Source organism: Diplotaxodon limnothrissa, linkage group LG7 (genome assembly GCF_057381915.1).
Source record: "Diplotaxodon limnothrissa isolate DT_005_m linkage group LG7, D_limnothrissa_male_GT1.1, whole genome shotgun sequence".
Lineage (NCBI taxonomy): Eukaryota > Metazoa > Chordata > Actinopteri > Cichliformes > Cichlidae > Diplotaxodon > Diplotaxodon limnothrissa.
The window spans coordinates 12,302,749-12,318,887 of NC_140602.1; the positions used below are offsets into that span (position 1 = coordinate 12,302,749).

General features: G+C 38.7%; 1 protein-coding gene across 1 annotated transcript; it reads left to right on the forward strand.

The window, feature by feature from the left end:
* The first annotated feature begins 10,490 nt into the window (after positions 1-10,490).
* Positions 10,491-12,722, forward strand: LOC146627852 (sterile alpha motif domain-containing protein 3-like). The gene is made up of 6 exons (XM_085359209.1): positions 10,491-10,584; positions 10,931-10,949; positions 11,357-11,441; positions 11,525-11,689; positions 11,981-12,187; positions 12,420-12,722. Exons 1-6 carry the CDS (start codon positions 10,491-10,493, stop codon positions 12,720-12,722), a joined length of 873 nt encoding a protein of 290 aa, XP_085215335.1.
* Positions 12,723-16,139: the final 3,417 nt, after the last annotated feature.

Here is a 16,139-nt window from a genome sequence, read left to right on the forward strand (position 1 = left end):
TCTGTCACTGTGACAACAAAGAAAAAGAAACAACAAAATAAAATAAATAAATTGAGCATCTAATCCATACATTTTTATTTTTAACTCCTAGTCACCCTCAGAAATCCAACAAGTGTTTTTATTTTTTTTCCAGGTTAGCTGGAGGCACATTTTGAAGAGACATACCTGATCAATGCAGTAACACAATGTAATTTTCTTTTGCCTTATTAAAGGCAAGCAGGTCTTATTTCATTACTGGGAAATCGACATGGACTAGGAGGCCAGCAAGTTCAATGATCTGGTAAACAAAGAAATAAAATGTAAGGAGAAGGTGGACCCAGTTGTAAATGTTACAAACCCACACATGAATTCTGTGAGACAGTAATGCATGGAACCATTTGGATTCATTGGAAAGGAGCAAACAGTATCTGGCTGACTGCTTTCACAGAGACAGAGAAGGGTTTAGAGAGGCTTAAACTGCATTTTGATCACGTTTAGTCTACAGTGCTTGGAGGGCTTGGTATTTATATCGGTTTATTCTAGCAATATTCATATTGAAATGGAGATGGGAAAAAATAGGCAGCAATTTAAAAGCCTGATTTAAAGGTGGCTGGAGCCACGAGAAGCAGAAGTAAACGGTTAGTTTTATAGCAGAAGTTTCCTTTATAATCTGATTGAGCCGCTACTCTATTTATGTGAACTGAAACTTATTAATTCAGCTAATGCTAGCCCAGGATTAATTCTCCTCTCATAGTACCTAAAAAAGTGTATACCAGTATAGGCAAGTGTATGAAATGAGACAATTCTTGGCCATTTTATCTATCTATCTATCTATCTATCTATCTATCTATCTATCTATCTATCTATCTATCTATCTATCTATCTATCTATCTATCTATCTATCTATGAGGAAAATAAAGCATATAAAGCACCACAAGCTTAACGCCCCCCGTTTAGCTTAGAAAGGGTTTCACCTGGACTCTTGTGGTGTTAAAGGCTTTGTAAATGTGAGAATAACTTTTAAATTCCTAATAAAATGTTTGCTCCGGGGGGTCTGGCATGTATGGACTGTAAGACTGAAGTGCTCAATGAGCTTTTTTTTTTTGTTGTTGTTAAATATTAATTTTTTTTTTTAAGTGTTAACTGTTCAAAAAATGCCAGCTATCCCTTTACTTGTGCCCTTTTGGATTTGCCAAGCTCTCCCACAAAGGTTTAAGGACCTCCTGCAGTGCTGCGCTGCTCGGCACCTTTCCAAATAAGGCCTGGAAGTTTACACACACCAACCATAATTTACCCCCAGCAGTGAAAGCAGAGAGAGCAGTGAAAGCAGAGTTCAACAGCACTTTGTGCTGTTTCATGTTAGCATTTAGTGGCATTTCATCTCTGAAATCTAAAACCCAATGCACACAAACATAGTCTTTTACATGTTGTATCGCAGATTTTCAGAGCTTATTTGCTTGTTTTCAAGCTCATTCAAACAGCACAGCAGAGTTTAATTGTGGCACGTGGTAAAGTTGCTGTTTGATGTGTAAAATATGCTCATGAGAATAATGAGAGACAGTTACAGGACCCAATAGCCTCATCTGTCAGTTAACTGACACGAACATGGCAGATTTCACCAGCAGGTAGTTTATTAAAGTGACGTCTGCTTCACTCTCTCTATTATCTTATGACACAGAAGCATGATAATGCATGATATCAAATTCAGTACAGGACTGTCCTGCAGCTCATAAAATGGCTCTTAGTTTGATTGAAAACATTTTAATCTGCGTGATTCTACAGCTCAAGAATATATTTGCTCATTTGAGCCTTTATTAACCTCATACTACACAAAGGCTATTCATGTCTGGAGGACAGGGCTGATAACGCTTTGATCTAATATAAGATGGGTGATTAAGTTGAGAAAATGTTTCCTCTCACATGAGAGGTTCACGTGGAAAGGAAATGAGAGAGATTTTCACACGTGAGCCAGTAAATGAAATCAGGCATGGGGTGTGAGTGACTCATTGCAGCATAATGGGTGGTGGAAGGTTGACTAGACAACGCCTGTGGCACACCATGCCTGCTGTAACTACCCATAAGTGGTCTTCCACTGAGGCTCAGACAAAACATATTCTGACCTCTCCATCACGACATTCCTTAAATTGAAAATTAATGAAAAGAGATCGAACACAGCAGCTCACCAGAGAGGATGTATGAAGGCTGAAATAACACTGATGCTGTTTTGGCCCTTTTTTCTCTCTCTTGTTGGAGTTTATAAAAGCACACTTGTGCTGTAAACGCCCCTCCCTGAGCCTGGCTCTGCTGGAAGTTTCTTCCTGTTAAAAGGGAGTTTTTTCTTCCCGCTGTTGCCAAAGTGCTGTATAAATAAAGTTACATTGAAGAATATGCCTACTTTTTTATTTTTGCTACAATTAGAGAACATAGTAAATGTACATCATTGGCTTAGGTTAGATTCCGGGGTGACCCTTCTCACCCTGGACACAGTCTGTTTGACCTGCTCCCCTCAGGCAGGAGGCTCCGGTCCATTCAGACCAGAACCTCTCGCCATAAGAACAGTTTCTTCTCCTCTGCTGCTGGACTCATGAACAATAACCATATGACTGTTCGCACCACAAACACATGACCCTACACTGTGTTCACTGCATCATTCCATTTTTGCACTGATCACCACCTGCATTCATGTATATATCTACCTTCTTAGCACTTTTAATTTTAATTTTTAAGTTTATTTAAGACTGACAGTACGTTTTGCACTAAGTACCGCAGCAATTTCCCAATGTTGTAAACCTGCTCAACATTTGGCAATAAAACCCTTTCTGATTCTGATTCTGATTTAGAACACTAAAAAACATATTAAATTAATAATACAGAAGTGTCTAAAATTCATGTTTGTCTTAATGACAATGCCAGAAATTGTTATCACTCAGATCTTAGCTAATCGGTCAGTGGCTGGATTTGATTTGACTTGACCGGCATCAACATCAAGTCAAGTCACTTTTATTATTATAGCACATTTAGGAACAGAATCACCCTTTAAACTAACAAGCATGGAGAAAACAGGAGGATACAGATCCAAGAGCCCCGGAGAGCTCTCAGGCACAAGTATTAACGGTACTATACAAGTATACAAAAACGTATGTAATACGTATTGTAAAGGGAAAGCATGAAAACCACATAAACATGATAATGTATCTAAAAAATACTAGAAGCTGCCGACGCTGCCTCTCAGCCTTCTAGTAGATACACCTATGGTGTCAGTTTCAGAATCCTACATCGCCTCACTCTCATTTTATCACATTCACAAGATTTTCAGAAAACTTTGAAGTTGACCTTGAGGTCAAGGTCACTAAGATTTAAACTTGTTAAGGATTTTTAGTTCTCATTCTCAAGTTATTGCACTCACAGACTTGCACAAACTACCGCCCGCTGGTCACAGTATGTTGACGACAATACCCCATCAGTGTTTTATGGCGTGGGCTAAAAACAATCTTAAAATGAAATGATGCAACACAAAGCTCAATGAAAGTAAAACAAACATAACTGGATGACTTATAAGTAAATAAATCAGTATATCAAATAAAGAAGGTCCTGGGTGCGACCCTACTGGCTGGTTACCTTGCGTGCATATGCATCTGGCTTTCCTCTGTATCCTCTTGTTTTCTCCCACAGTGGAGAGACCTGCTTGTTAGTTTAAAGGGTGATTCTAAATTGAATGTCAGTGTGATGTGAATTGTTATCTGTGTCTCTAAGTAAGTCCTGTGATGAACTGGCAGCTTAACCATGGTATACCCTGCCTCTCACTCAGCGTGAACTGGATAAGCTCTTCTAAATGCAGAAGTAAAAAAAAAAAGATGTGACATAAAATATGTGAAGCGATGGACTGAAATGACAGCTAGGGGTTGTAGGTGGGCCTTAAAATCTTATTAAATATTAGTGGTGGGACAGAAGACTATTTTAGAGTCTTAGGGTATCAGAAGTGAAAGGCTGTTTGCCTTTTAGGGTGAGAGTTCAGGACTGAAAGCAAGACTTAAGTGAGCCTGAGGTTAAATATGGAGCCGAGAACAACACAACAGACTCTCAGTGATGGAGAGGTTGCCGCTCAGTGTGCAGAGCTGGTTGCATCTCTGCATCTTTGCTGACATGACAATGAACCCCAAACTGCTCCATATGATTGAGCCATTAAATGAGTAAGTGTACATGAGAAGCAAATAATTAGAATTTGGCTAATGATTAGCAACAGGAATACATGACATTTCTGTTATTACACAGATTTACATGAACATATTAGATTGATTTTATATAACTTTATGAGAACATTCAAACATTTTTTGTCTGAGTCACTGACAGTTACATTTTATCCGTGCAGTAAAACTGCATTACATCATCCTCACTAAATTCATCTGGAGAAAAAGAATCCACTTCACTAAAAGTAGCTTTGACCTTATATGTCTGAGAACATACTTTAAACTATTACAAACATTACTTAACTTGATTTTTGCCTTTTAACACAGGCTTTACTCAAACAGTTTTACCAATGTCTGCTTAACATAGAGTACGGCATACTTCACACAACATGTCCGCTCACAGTATGCATGCAGACTTTAACAGCGTTGACTAACTGCCAAGATGACTTTACTGCAGGGGTCTGATGTTGTGTAACGGCTCTTTTGTGTATGATATTCATCCTCTGACCTATGCTACAAACGTGGGCTCGGCAGAGAGTGTGTGCTGAATGTGAAGAATGCTGTTGATTATGTTTTCAGAGAGCTAAATCCGGGGTCACACAGCAAGACTGCTGGGTCAAATATTATCTAGAACTTGAGCTGCTGATGGAGAACTAATAGTAGAATACGCACTTTTTCATTATTAACTCGTGAAAGACGTGCAATCAATAAACATATATGCTAATAATAAGATTGTTTTGGACATCAAGTTGTCTGAAAGCAATCCACTGGGCTGGTTTTACCTCAAAGTAGTAGCATTTGCATAGAAAATTAGTTTTGTATTCTTTGTTTTCTGTTGTTCTTCATGCCCGGCAGCGATTGAATTAATCACTATAGGACAGTAAAGATAATTGAGCTGATATGCTGCACGCCTGCAGGCTGGAGGAAAACAAACAGTCCCAATGCACACACACACGCAAAGGTTGGAGAAGACTATGCAAACTCCAGTAAACGCCACTGCTATACACTAATTAGAGTCCTTCTTGTCTTGTGCTAATAGCATACTTCAATGTGAAAAACATTTGAAAAGCATCACTCAAAGCCGATGGTGGTTGACAAAATTAAGCGCCCTCGACACTGAATTTCTCAAGAAGATTCGATAAATTTCAGAAGACATCAAGGAGCAATTTTCTGAGCAAATTATGAGCAAACAGCAATCAGAAATGTCAAAAGCAGGAAATGGTCTAACACATCAGTGAAACAGCAGAATCCTCTGTGTCAGGAGAAATTATTGACTCATTAGTCATTTTGAAGTAGAGTTGACCTGAAAGAAGTTGGACAACTCCTGAAAAAAGTTAACAAGCTTTTTTCCATTATATCACAAAGCTGTATACTATTGATGTCATTTGGACTATTATGTTGTCGGTGCTTCGGGAGTATGGGGTGTCTGGCCCATTACTACAAGCCATTTGATCCTTATCTGGGTGTTTGACTCTGCCAGGGCTGCACTGTGTCACTGATTATATTCATAATTTTTATGGACAGAACTTCTAGGTGTAGCCAAGAGGCAGAAGGTTTTCACTCCAGCAGTCTCAGAATCTCATCTCTGCTTTTGGCTGATGGTCATCAGGTGGTGACCTCCAAGTCTGAGGCCATGGTCCTCACACAGAAAAGGGTGGAGTGGCCACTCAGGGTCACGGACAAGTAGCTGCTCCAAGTGGAGGAGTTTAAATATCTCAGGCTCTTGTTCACGAGTGAGGGGAGAAATGAGCGGAAGATCAACAGACAGGACTGATGCTACAGCTGCAGTGATGCGGACGCTGTACCAGTCTGTTGTGGTGAAGGGAGAGCTGGGCGCAAAAGCAAAGCTTTCAATTTACCATTTGATCTACGTCCCCACCCTCACCTATGGTCATGAGGTTTGAGTGGTGATTGAAAGAATGAGATGGCGGATACAAGCAGCGAAAATTAGCTTTCTCCGAAGGATGGCTGGCCTTTAACTTGGACATAGGGCGAGGAGTTGAGCCGTCCGAGAGGGGCTCAGAGTATAGTCATTACACCACCACATCAAAAGGAGCTAGTTGAGGTGGTTTGGAAATCTCACAAGGATGTCTCTTGAGCGCGTCCTGGGTGAGGTGTTACAGCCAAGTCCCACTGGGAGGAGACCGCAGGGCAGGCCCAGGACACGCTGGAGGAGGTGGCTGGGAAGGAGGTGTAGACTGCTCTACTTAGGCTGTTGCCCACGTGACAGACTGGTGACCTGTCCAGGTGTAGCCTGCCTCACCCTCTATGGCAGCTGGGATAGGCTCCAGGCTCCAAAATTTTTATTATTACAGTCAAAATGCAGCTATGTCAGTTCTAAGACTAAACGTTCCAAATTGAAACCAGAAATTATTAACATATCTGGGGTATAAGCCAATTTTCAGATGGCCACTCTCTCTAAACTAGTCATCCAATTTTTATGAAATTGGGCCGAGGTGAACAGAAACTGTATCAAGTATGAACATCCCACCTAGATATGACATCATAACCTGGTCTTGCAGACTGGGTTCTAAAAATGAATAATTCAGCTGAGTTTTTAGTTTTACTTTTGTTTATGTGAACTGAGCTTGAATATCCCAATATGTGTTAAAATTAAGTCTGCTCTATATAGAACTTTTTAATATTTTTACACAATGAAAAAAGGTGAAACACGAAGAAACCGGAGCTTAGAATGTATGATTAAAACTCATCCACACAATGTTCAGCAGTGATAAATGACAAATGTCTTTTCTTTCTTATCAAAAGAAAAGAAAGGTCAACTTAACTGACATATTGGGATTCAGTGCATCAAACTCCAAAAGAAATACCAGATTTTATTGCTGAAGCAGATGACTTCAGAAAAAATGCTCACATAGCATTAACATACATAAATATTCATGACAGTAAAGATTAAATACTAAAAACTGAGGGAGTTATAAAAACACTGTGGGGTTAGTCCAAAGCAAAGTTTATGTTAACAGAACAAATGTATTAATATTTATTAAAAACCAGCTCAGAGCAGCAAAAAACTGCAGCATTAACTCGTGTCTTACAGCCGCGACAACAAGTTGTATTACAAGACGTTTTTAAAGGTATCATTTCATCTGCACAGACGCATTATGTTTTTATGAGTTCTAGTGAACTACGGGAGGTATGAACAGGTGTGTCAGTATCACACAAACTAATTTCTAAAAATAACCACAGGAGGGCAGCTGAGTCCAAGAAACAGTCTGATCAGCTCCATTCAGTTGTGCTTTGTGCTGTTGCCTGCATGTATGGCTGTTACTTTTTTTTCTCCTCAAAAAAACACTTAATCTAGTTTATTAATATTTACACAATCTCAAAATATCCACATTTTTTTCATAACCACCATCAGTCAGCAAACGATAGCAGCACATTTACTTTGTTTACGGTTGCATTGTTTGTCTAAAAAAGGATTAGTGACAACACAGGTTGCGTTTAAATTTGCACCCATCTGAATTTGGGGGTTCATGCTGAACAGATTAATCTGTGTGTGGCTCACTTCCCAAATTGTCGTCGCAGCAGTCCAGAGCCAGCGTGCCACGTACGGTGAAGAATGCTGGCCCGCTGACAGCGATGAGCGGTGGAGAGTCATTGTGAAGAGAATTTGCACTGGATTGTTACGCTTCCACGTTTTCATGCACATAATCTGAGTTAGCAGTTTAGGCTTAATGGCAAAGATCACTTCCAACGTAAGTAGAATGGCATTCATGCAGTGGGTCATAGAGTAAAGGTGTTCAGTCCTGCTTAGTCACGCTTCCCATTGACATTTTTAGCCAGAAGCAAATTGGCATTTAGTTTTATCCCTGAACTGCAAGTCGAATAAGTGCGCTCAAAGGTCGGGTGGCCCGCTGAGGAAGCCAGACTGACTTAACAGCAGATACTGACTTTGGCACTAATCACTTAGTGAGTATTAACGAGCATTTTGCTTGTCAGACATTATCTTTACCTGGTCAATAGTTTATGACACATAGGCCTCACTTCCATTGTGCCATGATAACAATTCTACACCAAATAATAGATACTAGCAAATCTTTTTCTCAGTCCCAGTCATCTCACAACCCTGAAATTACTATTTCTGTAATTATTAAAGTGACAGGTAAAGAAGAAAAGAAGAAGAGTGTAAAGACAGAGTAAAAGTAAGTAAAAGGAGACTCTTAGTGATATAAACCTAAAAGCACTGGAGAGCAATGGGTCTAAATTCAGAAAATCGATGGAGCTATTTGGCGGTAGCAGAGAAAGAGGGGCTGATCTGAAGATATCCATCAGCAAAGGGTGAGCAGATAAAGTCAAATAACTATCTTTAGCTGTGTGTTAGAGCCATTTGCAGTTAAAAGAAAAAGCTACATCTGCTGAGGAAATTAAGGCCCTTTGGAGTGGGCAGCTGCATTAAAACCTTTTGCTTTTGCAGTGGCTCACATAAAGTGATCAAGTGGTAGCTGGATTCAGGTGTTTTTAGTTTCATTTATGATCATTTTAGCACTGGATGATGCAGAAGATGCTACAGGTATTAGAAAACTTCTGCTTTTCATCCAAAAGCAGAAATTCAGCTTTAAATCTATGAACTTCACAGGGTAACAGCATTAAAATTAGTCGTTTGTCAGAGTATTCTCAAATGAGTACAGTCAGAGAGGAAACCATGGGAACCTGCAACTATACAGTTTGTAGGAAAAATAGCTTTGTTTACTCTAAAATTCATTAAATTATTTGGACCACCAATGATCAATCACCAATGTGTTTTAAGGTGGTAAAAAAATGTCAGAGTAATTCTGCTTTAAAAAACTTTAAAAAAGAACAAAAAGAAGAACATTTCTGGTTAGGTTTAGACACAAAAACAACTCTTCATGATTTAGTAAAAGATTGAAATGAGCACCCTGAAAGAATGCTTGTTCTTGCGTTTCTATACAGAGAGCCTGATTATCACCTATGAATGCCATCCTGTGTGAAACTGGGTGCAATTTACCTAGCGTGTGCACAAACAAATACAAGTAGAAGGAAGCTAAATGGGTAGAATTATGGCTTACACCTGTTTCTAGACAAAACAGCGCAGATTCTATGTTAGTTTCTGCAATTTGAGCATTGATTATACGGCTGAATCTACATGAAACAATACTAACATCCTCTATTTTTTTCTTAATGCTAGCTTTATGCCTGTGCATGTCAATTGGTTTATTATGGAGCTGGGAAAGGGAATTCTCCATCATCCGCACCTGTTTTCAAACAATAAAGATGTTAAACATTCAAGAGGAACTTAACGGTGACTGCAAACATCATTATGCATGAAATTGAGATGGCTTGTGTGGCTGCTGCATTCATATTTACCTGAAGGTATTTTACTACAAATGAAATCCTATGAAAATTTTAAACGTTGGGCTGTTTTTATTGTCTCTGTTATATTAAAAATATAATAAAAAGAAACAAGATTGGTCACATTTTTTGAAAACATATTTTTGAAACATTTGTTCACACTCTCAGAAATAGAGGTACGAGAGAAGAACATTTTTGTACCTATAGGTACATTTTTTTTAAATGTTCCCTTAAAAGTACAATACTGGTCTTTAAAAGTCCAGAAATGCCCCTTTAAAGGTTCAATTTGAAATAAAGTACAAATCTGTACCATTTTGACCTGTACTGCAGTGGCAGAATGTGGTAATGGGTCAGCATGGGAAAATCTGGATGGGCCTGGTTAATTGTAAAATTCATATGAGATGTGAGTGTGCTCATAAAAGCTACATGTTATAATCAAATCTGTTGGTCCTCTCCTCTGTACGTAAATTATCCTATGATGCAAAGAATATCTGTAACCTACCTTTGTGTAAGTTATGTTAAATTATATTTTAAAAAAAACACACACACAATGACATGCAGGCACAACCAAATGATGTTAAAAAAAACTGGTCCATTTCCATTTTATTAAGTTCCAGTTATAATTTTTTAATGTTTTAAATCTTTCAAAAACGTGAAATCATTTTACTGTTATGTTTGGACTTTACTTTTTTGCTTTAACTACATGCTAGAATTGTTCATTAATTGTGAGGTTTTTATGGAATTTGCAACATCAAGTTAAACCGAGGTTCTTTGGAAGTTAAAATGTCAAGCAGATTTTTATGTTACGTTGACTACATTTTGTAAGTTACAAATATAGTTCGCCAAGACAGCATAACGGTTTCTAAACAACTGCGCATTAATACCACAATGTTGTATTTTCATGTGTCAAGTTCGCAACGCGCATTAATCCCAAAGGCCGAAAAGGCAGCAGTGATGAGTGCTCCGCCTCCGCGCTGACTAGCGTTGACACAGAAAATGACTCTCAGGGGGTTATCCACGGAGGAGCTCCTTAAAAGGTTGATGGAAGAAGGCATTGATGTGTCAGACGACGAGGCGCAAAGATTTAGAGGTAAATCGGGTGTGATTTTGTGTTTTTATAAAAATTACAACGTGTAATTTTACAGTAGAGTTAGCAAAAGTCCGAAGAGCTAGATTTAACATGGGCGAAAGCTAGCAGTTAGCTAAGTTTTAAACAAAGAAAGGTACAAATGTGGACTATTTAGACTGTTGGTGGAATGTTCAACGTCTGTCTGCCCGCCGTATTCGAGTGTTTTATCAATAAATAGTGTCGAACCGTGTACAAAAATGTAAAAAAATCAATAATTTCTCAAAACATGCTAGTATGTAAATATAGCTATTAACAAAATCGTTTTCTAAGCAAAATTTATCCCATCTAACTTGTTTCCCGCTCAAAGGGATTTTAAACAATGGAAGGTACACATTTGTACCATTCCACCTACTTAGTGGGATTTTCGAATATGAGAGCTGTAAGCTCTGTGCAGGGAGTACACTTACTTACATTTTTATATTACCAGTTAATTTATATTAACAATTAATCAAGAGAATTAATTGTAACTTCCTTTTGGGGAATATAGACAGATTCACAATGATAGCTTATTGTTATTATTATGTTATTAAGTTTGGGAGAGATGTGGCTGTTTGTCCACGCCCATTTTTAAAAAATTAAAATCAACTTTAGCTACATTGATTTGACATTGGTCTACAACATACTATTTACGGTAATAACAATATGATTAGAAGAATTGAAGAACAGAAAAGCCCCCAGGAAAGGATAAGAGTAATCAGTGCACTGTGGGTTGTCTTTCTTATGTTTGAAACAGGTACCCAACCCACTCAGACTACATCCAGGTAATCAAAGCCCTGATTGTGAAGTATCCTTTAAGAGATGTACACGGAAATGGTTATGTGAGTACCTCTCCTTTTTTGTTTCTTTTATAGAAATATAAAAGAAACATAATTAACTACTTATATACATTTGAAACAACTAGGACACCTGGCACAGCCAACTCAAGAGAAAGTTCAAAGCAGAACGGGCTCCCCTAATCAGCAACGAAGAAGTGAACCGGGTTAAAGAAAAGTTTGGACGCACGCAGAAACATCGGACCACAGAGGAATCCAGCAGCTCCTGTCTGAAGAGACTGAAGCCCTCTCTCGTAAGTCCTCACACCCTCAGCCTTTAAGAGCTAAGGTAACATATGTAGTCTTATTATGTTCACTGTAAAGCTAAAAGTAAACATTAATTGAAAGAAACATGTTAACAGATAACATTAACATAGAAAAAGGAACTTCACAGTTGATTTAACAAAAGTCAGCTCAACTTGCAATTCCTATTCAACATTTTTGCATTTTTTTTCAAAGCATTTGGTGTACAAATTACCGCATTTCGAGTAACATTAACTTATCAGATTTTACTTATGATAATACTGATATCTGTTTTGACAAAGGATTCGTGCTTTGTGGGGGAAGATGCAGCCTCCGTTGATGCTCATATCAAGGTGCTAAATGATCAGCACAAGAAGCTACATCCTGACACAGCACTGGTGAAAGACCGCATGACAAAAACCTTTGCATGGAGACGTCGAGAGGTAGCTGAAGGAATGTGTACTGTGGACCTATTAAAGAGATATCCATTCCTGGGGACATCTGCAGGGGTAAGAATTGTTAAGATGATTGGGGAAACAGCTAATGATTTTTTGTCTCTAAATCTGATTATTATTTTCTGTACTAACTGATTAATCGATCTGTTCATTATCTTTAGAATTTTTGTTCACGGGTTAAAGCACTTTACATTTATCTCCAGTCTGTGTCTTTAAACATGTCAAAAATTTAAATCCTCAATGTAAAATGTCATTCTTTTGTCTATTCTGCTCTTTTCATTTCCAGTTGTGTTATGAGGTTGATTTAATGCATCCCTGCCAAGACAACATCTGTCGCCGCTTTAGCGAAAACTTCACTGCTGTTCTTCAAAATGTTCTTCAAATGACCAAGGATTTGCCACTGAAGAAGGTCTCGCTGGATGAGGCCTACATCTCAGCATTCTCCACCTTCTTCATGTTCAACATGACCTACCCTGCATACTTCAAGAAAACACTTGTCTTTCTTCAGAACTGCATTGTCAACATAGGAGACCAGGGAGACAAACCCCTGCCAGTAAGTGTCGCCAGGGTACTTAACCAACTCTATTAAATATGCCCCCACTCCACAAATGTTCAAAATGTTCAAAAAGGGCATTTACTCTGAGGAAGTTGATTATACATGTTGGGTTAGTACACGCACATGAGCCTCATTTCAGCATCACTTGTGGAATAAATGACTGCCAGGCAGCTTTTTCCAAGTATCACTCTTTTCGACGCCATGTGTATCGCAAACACAAACCCTCTGTTTTGAATAGCCTTGAGGTAGTTGAAGATGGATTTGAAAACCATGCACACAAAGAGGTTGAAGACCCACACACACACAGTTCAGACGAGACGCACACAGTTCAGCAGCCCACACCACCTAGTATGGACAGTTTGCTTGATAATTTAGGAGATCATTTATTTAGCTTTATTCTCAAATGTACTGAAAAAAATAACCTTCCACACTCTGTTCAGCAAGACATCGTTGATGATCTTAGTTTTCTTTTGTGTTTTTTTAAAGAAAACTACGACTCGTTTATTCGTTATCATTTGGATAAACATGGTTTCCGCCTCAGTGATTGTCCAGAACTTGAGCAGGTTTTGTCTACTTCTGATTTTTTCCAGAAAGCATGTGATTCAATTCGTTCACCATTTATGATAAAAGAACACTGCAAATCAAAAATGAACATGACAGAACCTATCAGTTACACAGTAAGAGACCATTCTGGTGTGAAAATTGGTAGTTATTCGTATGTTCCAATCCTACAGGTATTAAACAAATACTGTCAGGTGGAGGATGTGTGGGAACAAATTGTTCTGGATAACCACAGAAATCAAGATGATGATGTTTTGACTGATTACAAAGATGGCATGTATTTTAAAGACCACTCATTTTTCAAAGACCATCCTCAAGCTCTAAGACTTCATTTTTATGAAGATGAATTTGAAATTGTGAACCCACTTGGTGCAAAACGAAATAAATACAAAATCTGTGCATTTTATTATACTATAGGAAACATAAGTGGAAAACATCACTCAAAGTTGAGTCACATTCATTTAGCCTTACTGGTTCGCCATTCACATTTAAAAGAGTGTGGGCTTGAAACTATACTTCAGCCCTTGATAACTGACTTGAAGATGCTGTCCACAGAGGGTTTCACTATCTGTGTCGATGAAGTAGAGCACACAGTTCATGCTGCTCTTGCTACCATTTCATGCGACAACCTTTCTGCTCATATGATTGGGCGTTTCTCAATGTCTTTCAATACAGGCAGAATATGCCGATTTTGTATGGCCTCGCACTCGGAGATACAACAGCACTTTTGTGAGGACCATTTTGTTATTAGAACAACCAAAGTACATGAGTACCACATAAACTGTGTGGAAAACAACCCAGAGAGTGCTGCTTTGTACGGTGTGTATGGTAACTGTACATTTGATGCACTGCCTTATTTTGATGTGACCCAGTCTCTTCCCCCAGATGTAATGCACGACTTGCTGGAGGGGGTTATTCCTTTGGTAATGAACTTGGTTATTTGTAAAGCTCACAGGGAAAAGCACATCACCATATATGAAATCAATGATGAGCTGAAAAATGTGAAGTTTGGGAGGAATGACAAGCCGAACAGACCAGTGCCACTGACGGAAAAGATGCTTCGAAATTCTAACATAGTTGGATCAGCCAGTCAAAAATGGTGCCTTTTCAGGCTCTTGCCTTTTTTAATGGCTCCCCATGTTCCACCTGGCACTCCATATTGGCATGTGTTCTTATTATGTTCAGAAATCGTAGATCGTGTAATGGCTACAAATGTGAGAAAAGATGAGCTTGCTTATTTAAACCTGCTTATTCAAGAATTTCTTGAAATGACTACAAAAGTCTTTGGAAATGTTTTAACACCCAAGTGTCACTACCTTATTCACTACCCAAGGCTGATTTTGATGTTTGGTCCTCTTCGCCCTTTATGGTGTATGAGATATGAAAGCAAGCATCAATATTTCAAAAATATAGCGAGTTTTACAGATGTGCATTTTCAGGATAAAGTGCTTCAGCGTGTGTCTGCTATATCTGTCAGCAGTGTCAAATATGAACTTGAGGATGTTTTTGTAGTTGGCCATGTACACACTGAAGCCATACCTATATTCTTTAAAATCAAGTATATTTTGAATGTTGATACTTGTTGGGTATTGTGTGGGAAACTGTTACTTCCTCGCACTTATGAATGTCATTTCCATGATTACCAAGTGGCAGTTGACAATGACTGGATCCTGTTCAATCCAGGAAATGAATTAGATTTTCAAGCTCTAGACACCTATTTAGTTGATGATAGACTGTTTGTGTCCTTGAGGTATTCTGTGTGACGTGATTGCAAGAACATTTTCCACTTTGTCTATATATATGACATATATATATTCTGGCTTGATGAAGTAGAGCAAAACATTTGTGTGGACAGTTTTTTAAATACATGACATCTCTGTGATCCGTCAAAACATTGTGTTCAGGTGTTTAATGTCTTTATGTGATTGTTTACTTTTTTTTAAATGAATGTATTTTTCTTAACATGTCCTATGGCAATGTATGAATGTAATCAAGGATGTATTCCTGTGGTTGTTTAAATGCTTTGATGTGATTCTATTATCGAAAATAAATAGTTAAATAACCAAATATTTTGGACTATTGGGGGTACATTTTTGTCTCTTTAGGTACGAAATAGGTTGTCGCTGGGGGGGTACCCTCATAGGTACCCTATTGTACCCTTTTCAAGGGAACATTTCTGTACTATAGTTTGAAGGTACATTTATGTCTTAGGAAAGTACATGATTGTACTTCAGATGGTACAACTTTATAAGGTACAAAAATGTACCAAGCCTAAAGGGTACAGAAATGTCCTTCAAAAAGGAACACCCCCAGCGACAAGCATTTGTACCCTTTTTGGTACACTTTGGTACCCCTATTTCTGAGAGTGCAGGGCTGACTCATGAGCAAACCCCAGGAAAAAGGTAATAGTGTCATGGTCCTGCGACCATGACTCAGTGACTTTGTGTTTGTGTTCTTTATTGTTATTATTCTCTTTATTATTCATGGGCTGTTTTGGGATGGTTTGTGTTTTGGGATTTTAGGTACTGGGTTCTGAGCTTGTGCTCCCTCTATTGGTCCCTGGTGTCAGTGTTCCCCTGTCTCGTCAGGTTAACCAGGTCCAGCTGTGTCTCCCACCTGTGTGTGATTTCCCAGTGTCTCTCTGTGTACTTAGAGTGTGTGTTTTCCTCTGCTCCTCGTCGCGTCGTCTGTGTTCATACCCTGTGAAATCCTCTGCGTGCTCTCCCTGCTGTTCTCCCTTCATGTTCAGGTTTGCCACTCCTTTGTGTAGTTTCTCCCAGTTTAGTTCGTCCTTAGTTCAGTTTTGCCATCTCCACTTTATGTTTGGTATTGTCAATAAATCACCCTTCACGTCTGAAATAGTGCTGCGTTTGAGTCCTCCTTCCACTC